We start from the raw sequence: 10,597 nt of genomic DNA on the forward strand, positions 1-10,597 counted from the left end.
TGTAGAAGGTAACAAAGGGGTTGTCTGAGAGATTTAAGAGAGATTCAGAGGGAAATTCAGTGAGAAAGGTAGCAAGAGAAGCCTCAGGAGGACACAGGACATAGAGAGCAGAGATAGGACTAAATGCAGGGCAGCTTAAGTCTGCTTAAAAGGTGAGTTTAGGGGCCCGGAGAGATAGCACAGCGGTGTTTGCCTTGCAAGCAGCCGATCCAGGACCTAAGGTTGTTGGTTCGAATCCCGGTGTCCCATATGGTCCTCCGTGCCTGCCAGGAGCTATTTCTGAGCAGACAGCCAGGAGTAGCCCCTGAGCACCGCCGGGTGTGGCCCAAAACCCCCCCAAAAAAAAAGGTGAGTTTAGGAGCCCGGAGAGATAGCACAGCGGTGTTTGCCTTGCAAGCAGCTGATGCAGGACCTAAGGTTGTTGGTTCGAATCCCGGTGTCCCATATGGTCCTCCGTGCCTGCCAGGAGCTATTTCTGAGCAGACAGCCAGGAGTAACAACTGAGCAGAGCAGGGTGTGGCCCCCCCCCCCCAAAAAAAAAAAGGTGAGTTTAGAAGCCATGTAAGATATGCACATGGTGGCTAGGGCCTTATAATAAAGCTGCTTGTCCTCTGACTTCTACTGACTGCTTGTGGATCATTTCCTCATCATTATCCTGAACCCTCAGTCCTGCCAGGCCAAACAAGCTGCAGGAGCCCGGGCAGGCCAAGAAAGACCTCACCATCCATCACCATCATCCACCACCATCATGGACTCTTATTAATTTAATTAATTCAACATGCAGCTCAGCATGGCTCTAGGTCTCAGAAGGAAATGTCTTTCCCAATATTCCTTGAGGTGGGGCAGTCATGTGACACGACGCTGGCCAATGAGGCATATGAGAGAGTTCCTTGATCCAGTCCCACTTTCCCCTGCCTTGACCCAATGAGAAAGAGAAGAAAAGCAAAAGTGCCCAGAATGAGAGAGCAAAAACAATGCCTTGGCCTGGCCTTGAAGGCAATCCTACCACTGCCTATTGCCTGGTTGAGGAGGCAAACACAGCCTTGATTTGTGGTGATCTCCATCCTCATTACCCCTCAGAGGAAGGCTCTGCTTTTCAACACAGTTCACAAATGAGATAATGGAGGTGAAGTTGCAGTTACCTGGTACAGCCAGACTTCATGAAGGCAGGTCTCTGGGCTCTGACCCTGTCTTGAGTCTCCAGTGACATGTCTCTTTCCCACTCATTTCCAGGGAGGGGCCAGGGAATAGATATGTTTGACTTTATATTACAGTCTCTCAACCCTGCCAAGCAGGGAAAAGCAGCTAGAGATATGAGCATAAGGGAAAAAGGGGTGAAGCTTTATACCTGCTCAATTATATTTACAAGGACAAACAACCTTATACTCCTATTTTCTTTCTTTACTGCCATACTCGGTGGTGCTCAGGGGGTTACTCCTGCCTCTACACTCAGGAATTAGCACTGGTGGTGCTTGGGGGACCCTATGGGGTGCCAGGAATTATACCAGGGTTGGCTTTGTGCAAGGCAAACACCCTCCCCACTGTATTCTTTCCGTGGCCTCTCTCTTTTTTTTTTTGTTTTTTTGGGCCACACCCGGCGGTGCTCAGGGGTTACTCCTGGCTGTCTACTCAGAAATAGCTCCTGGCAGGCACGGGGGACCATATGGGACACCGGGATTCGAACCAACCACCTTTGGTCCTGGATCCGCTGCTTGCAAGGCAAACGCCGCTGTGCTATCTCTCCGGGCCCTTTCCGTGGTCTCTTATACCGATTTCAGTCTATCCTCTGCCCCACAGCCTACCCTGCCCTCTTGGAGAACAGTCAGAGCTTTCTGCCTTTCCAAAAAAAACATGACCCTACCCAGAAGCTCCAGTAATAATCATCTGGGAGGTGTCTAGAGACTCAGCATCTCCATCCCTGCCCCAGATAGGCCCAGCAAAAACTAGGTTCATGCTCATATGTACCCTGCTCTGGTTTTGTTGTTTGAGTTTCGGGCCATACCTCTGGTGCTTGGGGCTCCTGTGGTTCCTGAGTGGGATCACACTATGTAGGTCCCAGACCATGCCAAGGCCTTTGAACTGTCCCTCCAGCCCGGCACCTTCCAATGTACAAACCCCCAGCTGGCCTGGCAACCACCTTGACTACTTACCTGTCTTCTCTTTCCAGGAAACTGAAAATGCCCTTCCCCTATGTATGTGATACCCCCATAAGAGATGGCCTCTATCTTGGCACTGTGTGCATCCTCAATGCCTGAAGACAGGGTTCCTTTTTTTTTTTATTTGTTTGTTTTGTTTTTGTACCACACCTGGTGACTCTTAGGGATTACTCCTGGCTATGCGCTCAGAAATCACCCCTGGCTTGGGGGACTATATGGGACGCCAGGGGATTGAACTGCAGTCTGTCCTAGGTCAGCCGCATGTAAGGTAAACACCCTACCACTGCACCACCGCTCTGGCCTCAGGACAGGGCTTCTGAATCACCACTGATTGTCCACCCCCAACACTCCATATTATTTCTCCCAGGCCCTTGCCTCTTTCCACTTCCCATTAAGTAAATATTTACCATCTTGTGAGGGCCTGAAGGCCTCAAGATTTCTAGGCCAAATTCTTTCTCTTGACATTTGCCACAGGTCAGGACTTGAGCCGTGTGCGTGTGTGTGTGTGTGTGTGTGTGTGTGTGTGTGTGTGTGTGTGCGCGCGTGCGTGTGTGTGTGTGTGTGTGTGTGTGTGTGTGTATGTGTGTGTGTGTATAGTGGGGTAAAAAGTGCTTGGAGGTATGTAGAGGGGGGAGGTGGAGGGACGGGACTACACGAAAGGTTCTGGGCTGGAACAGACTTGAAAGCAGACACCTAGGCTGCCACTTCACACACGGATGAACTGCACCCTCTTCCCAGTGAGGTCTAGAGCTGATCCCATTTCCTTCTCCCCCACTCCGAGGGGCTCCACGGGGAGAGACCCACAACACCCCAGGCTCATTTCTGGGGGGCTAGATCAGTGCAGCCTTCAGTCTCTGAATCTCACCATCACACTGGAGGTTTCTGCATGTTCCTTTATTGATAAAGCAAGTATCAAAGAACAAGAGTGAAAGTGCAAGTTGACTCCAAGCTGGAGGAGAAATCAAGTATCTGCGCATCACTGAATTCTGCCAAGGACTGGCTGGGCACAGGCCCTACTGGACAGGCACCCTGGTGTCGGTTACTAGAATAGAATAGAGAGGGTAACAGCAGCCAGCTCGACACACAGCACCATGATCTACAGTCAGGCATCAAGGAACAAAACCACGGGGGGGGGGGGGGGGAGGGGGGGCGGGGGCGTATTTTAAAGGCTATGACCAAATCAAGGCATGTGGTTTTTTTGTGGGGACCACACCTAGCTATGTTCAAGGCTTACTCCTTCCTGGCTCTGTGATCAGGGATCACTCCTGGTTGTGCTTGGGAACCCAATGGGATGTCGGGGATTGAACCCAGCTTTGCTGCTTACAAGGCAAGTGCCCTCCCCACTGTACTAACGCTTTGGCCCAGCACGTGGGTGTTTAAAGGAAAGGTGGTGACAGGAGACCCGAATAGAGGAACATTAGAAAAAGCAGATTGTATGTCAGTTAGCAGTGCAATTTCACTCAGGCTGATCGGAGTTGGGCCGAAAGACAGACAGACAGCCATCCCCTCTCAGATCTCACTCAGCTGAACACTAAAAGACATCCAAGAATCAACAGAAGCCATCTCAAGGGCAGAGAGTTGAACTTCTTATTTAAAAAAAAATCAACAAAGGCCACAAAATCTCAGCACACTTGTCCCTCTAGGGAAAAGCCCCTTTCTCGGTGCCACAGAGACACACAGAGTCAAAGCAAAAGCAACTGAACTCTCAGGGGCCCAAGCCTAAGCATAGTGGGGAGGGTGTTTGCCTTGCATGTTATCTGCTGGCCCTGGTTCGATTCCCCGGAGCACTGTCAGGGTTACTTTTAAAACACTGAGCCAGGAATGGCTGGGTGTGGCCCCAAAACCAACCAGACCTAAAGGGATCTTTGGCGGGGCAGGAGCCAGCAACTTGAATGATGTAAGAACGCCCATGACACCCACCAGGTCTAGATGTTAAGACACAGGCTGGAATATAACAACAACAACAATAACAAAACCAATAATTTTGGGGCCAGAGCAGTGACCCAGTGGTTGGGCATTTGCCTTACAAGTGGCTGACCTAGGACAGACCTCGGTTCGATCCCCGGGTGTCCCATATGGTCCCCCAAGCTGGAACAATTTCTGAGCACACAGCCAAGAATAACCCCTGAGCATCACCGGGTGTGTCCCCAAAACCAAAAAAATAACGTAAACCCAATCATTTTAAAATAAGAAAAAAATACCAATAATAAAAAAAAACAAGTTATTCAGCAATCTTTCCTGATTACTCATTGGCAAACTGTCAGAGCCAAATTTAGCCCCAACTCACCAGGAAGGAAATGCCAAGAACTGATCCCCATGATTGGTTGAACCACATGGAAGGTTCTAGAACCCAGGGGAGGTTGTCATTCTGGGAATGTAAAGTTATAGGATTATCTGTGGCCTTGTTGATTTCTTTTGTTTCTAAAATAAAGCTTAGTTCTGAGATAAAGACTTGAAATATTGCCCCCAACTATGTATAACATAACATCCTAAACTTTAATAAATAGATTCTTATACACACGAGAAAGAAAGTTAACTCTACAAGGCAGAGGTCACAAACTGGTAGACCGAGGATTAAGCCAATTATCTGTTTTGTCCACAAGTTATTTTGAACATGCAAAAATTATTTTAAGAAATCAGAAAGTTCCACTTTTTTTTTCGAGGGGGTTTTCAGCACCCCATTTTCTCCCAGGGCGGTCGGTTCCCCCCCCCCCTTGGTGGTCCTTTTTAAGAGGGGTACAACCTCCAGGCCCTCTCACCCCACCTCTTCTTTTTTACCAACCCTTTGTTTTTCGGGCTGTTGAGTTTGTGACCCCTGGTTTCAAAGTGCACATACCTAAAAGCAGGTTCCAGAACCCAAACCTCTCTCACCTCCTCAAGATTTACATGTTGCCTGCCCTCTAGCTCCCAGCTCCTCTTCTCACCCCATCTCAAATCCTCAAGTCCTGAACAGATCTGTTTCCAGATCCTCCCTACTTCCAACTTCCTTTCTGCAAAATATCTCACTGCCCACAAACATTCCAGCGCCAGTCGGTCCATGGGAGTTCCTAAAGGGTATCTTCGGGCCAAATGGATAAATCATCATCATCCCCCCCAAATATTGTCTTCAGGCATTGACTAGACAATTCTCTCTTATTTTTTAAAAGTAATTTGTAGTCATCTTGTCTCAAAATATTTGTATAGAAAAAATATATTATACGAATACCCGAGTACCAAGTATACATCAAAAATGTGTCCATTTCAGATCCTGGCTACCACAGAGCTCTAAATACAGAAATGAACTTGATGTAAGTGCCGTGGGCGACCATTACACCTGGTTGAGATGCCACACTATTTCATTTGTACACAGTACATGCTTCAGATTATTAAACATTGATCAAAATTGATCGAAATCTGTTTTGGTTACCATGTACTGAGAACCACAGTTCAGCATGGCATTTAAATAAAACATTTATAATTTTTTAAAAAAGTCACATACACAATGCCCCATTAATTTAAGAAAATAATATTTAAAGATCTTGAGGATGGATGAGGCTTGGGGTAATAAACCTAAATAATAATAACAACAATAATAACATAAACAACACTAAGTTACCAGACTTAAATTTCAAAATACTAGTAAGGTTTTAAAAAAATGGGGGGAGGAAGACTTTTCCACTCAGCTCGAAATATTTGGAAAATTCAGCTTTTAAAGCTTTATACCTTGCTAAGAGCCTTGCCCTTCCAGAAGACTTAATGACTAGAGGAAATTATTCTGGAATATGGAAAAATTATAATTATATAGATTTACTTCTGCTTAGCATTTATTTAAAAAAAAAAAGCAATTAACACCTCCCTTTGCCAAATGCAATACCTTTGGATCTAAATCGGACTTCCAAAAAAAAAAAAATGAGGCATAAGTTTCCTGGGTACCGAGAACCATCCCCAAGACAGACTCAAAGTGAAAGCACATTTGCAACTGCTTCTCTTCCAGATGTTACAAAGCTCCCGAGAGCCCTAAAGAAAGTAAGTTTAGAGGATGCCCTCAATGGAGTTCTGAAATAGAACTACCTAATTCTATTTTCCAGGGGCTTTTGTTTTTGCTTTTATCCTTTTCTCTTAAAAATCTAGAAAGGACATGTCTGTTGAAGAAAATGTTTTTAATCTGGAAGGCCAACTATAGAAAGGACTGTTTCCTCTTGAGCAGGAGGCTGTGGGATCATTCTAAACTTAAACTGGGTTTTAAGACAATTGATGCCTTTGAGAGTTATCAGTAATTTGGGAGGCAGAAGAAGGGTTTCAACCATGGCAGCAAAATACATGTATGGTTGAAATCTAGGCCTCAAGAGAGAAAAACAAACAAACAGAATCCCATCAGATATTAACTGGAACTCTCTCCCTCTGCTTCTTGACTCTGTGTGTTTCTTCTGTTGGTGAATTGGAGTTAGTGAATGTGTGTGTTTCTCCTCTGCTGGTGAATTGGAGGTGTGTATGTGTGTGTGTGTGTGTGTGTGTGTGTGTGTGTGTGTGTGTGTGTGTGTGAGATCCTAGCACAGAGCCTGAATATGAAGTAGGTGTGTATGTGTGTGTGTGCGTGATAGATCTGCTTGTGAATTGGAGGGGTGCTATAGAAAGCATGTTTATGTGAAAGAGATCCCATCACTCAGCCCAAATACTGAACCATCGTGAAATGCCTTCAATGTGTGAATATGTGGACTTCCCTTCCTCTCAAAGAAGGAAGCTGCAAGCTTTCAGGTCATGCTAGGCAGGATACAGGCATTGCTGTTTATTCCCTCCCCCCAGAGTTTTAGGTAACACCCTGCAATGCTCAGGGCTTACTCCTGGCTCTGCACTCAGGAATCACTCCTGGTGGTACTTTCTCTCTCTCTCTCTCTCTCTCTCTCTCTCTCTCTCTCTCTCTATATATATATATATATATATATATATATATATATATATATATATTAGGGACCCTATAGGATGCCAGGTATCAAACCCAGATTGACTGTATGCAAGGCAAAAGCCCTCCCCCCAGCAGTTGCATCTTTGATAGTAATTGTCTCAAGAAACAAAATGGGAAGAAATATCCCTGCCAGGAAATTGATGGGGAAAAAAAAAAAACAATACAACCAGCACCACCACCCAAAATTTTAAAACAGGAACAATTCTTGCCTCCAACTTCAGCAAAACAGGAGGCTGAGATGTCCTGAGAGGCAAAGCCAGAAACTGCAACCTTCTCTAACCCCAACACTCCCCAAAACTCCTCTGCTGCCCCAGGGCTGACTAAAAGTTTCCCTTCTCTCTCATCAGCCAAGAAAAGACCGCCAGCGCTGACCTGGGTCCCAAGGGATGAGGAGAGCCCATCCTGCCATCCTGCACAGTCCTCTAGCATAAATAGAGCTGGCCTCCATGCCTGATGCAACACACTTAGCCATTACCGCAGAATCAAAGATTTGCTCAAAATAAAGTGCTATTTGGGCCGGAAGTTTCTCTAACCTTACTCCTGATTCTGTCAACTTGTGTGACTAAATTCTTCCCCGTCCAGGGCAATCAACCGATTGCACCATTTCTCAATGACGCCAACAGTCCCTGGAACAGTGGGGACCAGTTTCCTCCTGGCAAGAGCCCCTAGAACTTCAATTCCAGTTGCAGATAAAGATGCTGATTTTGTTTTTGTTTTCTTTGGGTCACACCCAGGGGTGCTCAGGGGTTACTTCTGACTCTGCACTCAGAAATCCCTCCTGGCAGGTTCCGGGGAATCAATCTGCTGTGCTATCGCTCCGGCCCCAGATTCTGATATATATATATTTAAGACAACCAGGAACCCAAGACCTAGCAAGTGACTCTGTGGGAAATGATTCATTCTTTTAAATGTGTGTGTCCCCTCCTCACCTTCCCCACGCGGGTCCCAGCCAGATTCTCAAAACACCAAGGACTTTCCCCCACATCTAACACTTGCTTCCTCCTGGTACTTTCTCCAGGCAAGTGTTTCTGCTGTACCATTGCTCAAAAAGCCATTCTTGGGGGCAAGTCTCAACGCCCCCCACCTGTACCCCTGTTTTGGAGAGCACGAAGCAGCCACGACACCTCACGAGATGGTACAGCCTGGCGTAACATTCAAAAAATAACAAAAGGCATCGGAAGTTTCCATCCAACACCTTCTCCAAGCTGCCGGCTGTTTGGCGAGCCTGTTGCCATGATCCCCAACGGTGGTGGAAGTCGGAGGCTTAGGGCTCCTCCTTAGGGAAGCCCCGGGAGCGCTGAGTGCGGGGCGGGGAGCACCTGGCCAGGTAGCGGGGACCCCCGTAGGCCCGCAGGAGCCGGGGCAGCCTTCGCCACGTGGACAGCAGCTGCGCGGCCACGACTTCCCGGGCTCGCCCGTCGAAGGCTGCCAGGAGGTCGACCGGGGCGGCCTCGCGCAGGACCTTAGGGAGAGGCCCCACCTCGGCCACCCCGCTGGGGCCCAGGACGCAGTGGAAGAGCGTCTGGCGTCGCAGCAGGCAGTCGCGCAGGAAGCGCACCAAGTGTGCCATGCGCGCTTCCAGGGGCGCTTCGTCCCAGCCGGGCGCCCCGTCGCGCAAGAGCACCGCCAGCAGCGCAGACTTGAGCACGTACGAGGACAGTATGCGGCCCCACTGGGCGGCGGACGTCGCGTCCAGCCCGCGGGCGCCCAGGTCCCGCAGGGCTTTCAGCAGCTGCAGGCACTTGAGCGAGCAGGCCCCTGGAGCCGCCCGCTCCTGCAGCCAGCTCAGCAGCTTCTGCTCCTGGCGCGCCGTGTTCACGCCCCACAGCGCCTCGGGGCGCAGGCCCCCCGGGAACTCCTGCGCCAGGGGCCCCACGGGCGCAGGGGGCGGCGGCGGCGCCACCAGGAAGACCCCGTCGCCCAGGTGGACCGCGGGGATGAGGCGCACGGCCATGGAGAGGCGGCAGCAGCCGTAGTCCGTGCGGCAGGGCAGGATGTGCAGGGTGGGCGGCTGCTCCGGGCCGCCGGGGGTCAGGCTGACGCGGCAACGTCCTTCCAGGCTGTAGCGCACGGCGGCCAGGGAGCGCTGCAGATGCACCTGGAACCAGCGCAGCACCAAGGGGGCGGCCAGATGCCGCTGCCCGCGCACGTCCACGCAGAAGCCGTCGGCGAAGGGTCTGCAGTCCCGGAGCCACGGCGCCACGGCGGCTCCGGGCGGCGGCTTGAGCGCGCACACGAAGCAGCCGTGGAAGGAGGCGGCCAGCCCCGGCTCCGCGCCCAGGCTCCGCGGCTCCAGCGCCACGAGCGGCGGGAGGCGGAGCGGCACCAGCACGTCGAAGCCGTCGGGCCTCCGGATCTTATGCTGCTCGTAGGCGCTGCCCACCTGGATGAAGTCCCCGCGGAAGGCCAGCGCCAGCGCGCCCCCGGGGACGAGGCCCGGCGGCCCCCGAGCGCGGCCCGCGCGCACCAGCTCGCCCACGATGCGGCTTACGTGCGCCTTGCTGTGGCCCAGCACATGCGGGGACAGGCGCACCTCGTGCTCGTAGTAGCTCTCCAGCAGGAGGCCCAAGCCGGGCTCAGGGACGTGCCGGGGCGAGGAGAAGGCCGGCGGGCCCGCCAGGCCGCGGGAAGGGCCGGGCAGGAGGCGCTGCCGCAGAGCGTGGCGACTGCGCAGCAGGACGTAGCCCAACAGGAGCAGCGCGGCCACGCGGAGCAGCGGGAAGCCGAGGTCCGCGCCCTCGGGGGCCTCGGCGCGGGCGGCGGTGCCGCTTCCACGCAGGACATGGTAGAGGCACACGAGGGCGGTGCACAGGCCGGTCAGCAGTGGCCAGAAGACTCGCAGGTTCAGGGTGTAGTGCACCGACATGCCGGGCCCCCGGGGCATGGGCGGCCGAGCTGTCCGGGGCGCAGGTCCCGGTCCCGGTCCCGGTGACGCTCCCGGTCCAGCATGCGCGCAGCGGCCCGGCCACGCCGCGGTCCGGCTGCCCGGCGCCCGGGCGGCGGCTTCCCCCTCTCCGGGCCGGGGGAAGCCGCCCTCCGGCCCGGCCTCTTCTCGCAGCCCAAGTTTTCCTTCCAGCAGCCGCCCGCTGCGCACGGCGTCCAGCCTCGGCGGCCCGGCGCTTGGCGGGGTCAGCGCGCCGCTCGCTCTCCAGCAGCTCCCGGCGTCCGCCTCGCCCCCCGCCCCGCTTTCGTCCGCCCCGGTTCCGTTACTCGGGCCCCCGGGAGTTTCCTCTTCCGAGGGGAGGCCAAGCGAAGCCGCGCCAGCTAGCGGGGAGGAAATGCCGGAGTCCCGAGCGCGCGCGGAGCCGCCCCGGCCCGCCCCCTCCAGGCCTCCGCCTTCAGCTTGGCGAGGCGGCGGGAGGGACTTGGCGACGCGCTCGGAGCCGGCCTCCCCCGGGCCACGGAAGGTGGACGGGGCCGGCTGGGGTTCCGGGGCGGTGGCCGTGTCCGGGGAGCTGCGGCGCAGAGAGCCGAGGAAGTCCGACTGGGACTTGGAAAG

At 52.6% G+C, this 10,597-nt stretch overlaps 1 protein-coding gene across 1 annotated transcript; it reads right to left on the reverse strand.

The window, feature by feature from the left end:
• Positions 1-8,362: 8,362 nt before the first annotated feature.
• Positions 8,363-10,045, reverse strand: ITPRIPL2 (ITPRIP like 2). Its single transcript, XM_049789152.1, has one exon. It carries the CDS (start codon positions 9,980-9,982, stop codon positions 8,363-8,365), a length of 1,620 nt encoding a protein of 539 aa, XP_049645109.1. The 5' UTR covers positions 9,983-10,045.
• Between the last annotated feature and the right edge of the window lie 552 nt (positions 10,046-10,597).

Source organism: Suncus etruscus, chromosome 15 (assembly GCF_024139225.1).
Source record: "Suncus etruscus isolate mSunEtr1 chromosome 15, mSunEtr1.pri.cur, whole genome shotgun sequence".
NCBI classification, from domain to species: Eukaryota; Metazoa; Chordata; class Mammalia; order Eulipotyphla; family Soricidae; genus Suncus; species Suncus etruscus.

Excerpts from the sequence above, each read along its gene's own strand:
- ITPRIPL2 (XM_049789152.1), bottom strand. The coding sequence starts at position 9,982 with ATGCCCCGGGGGCCCGGCATGTCGGTGCACTACACCCTGAACCTGCGA.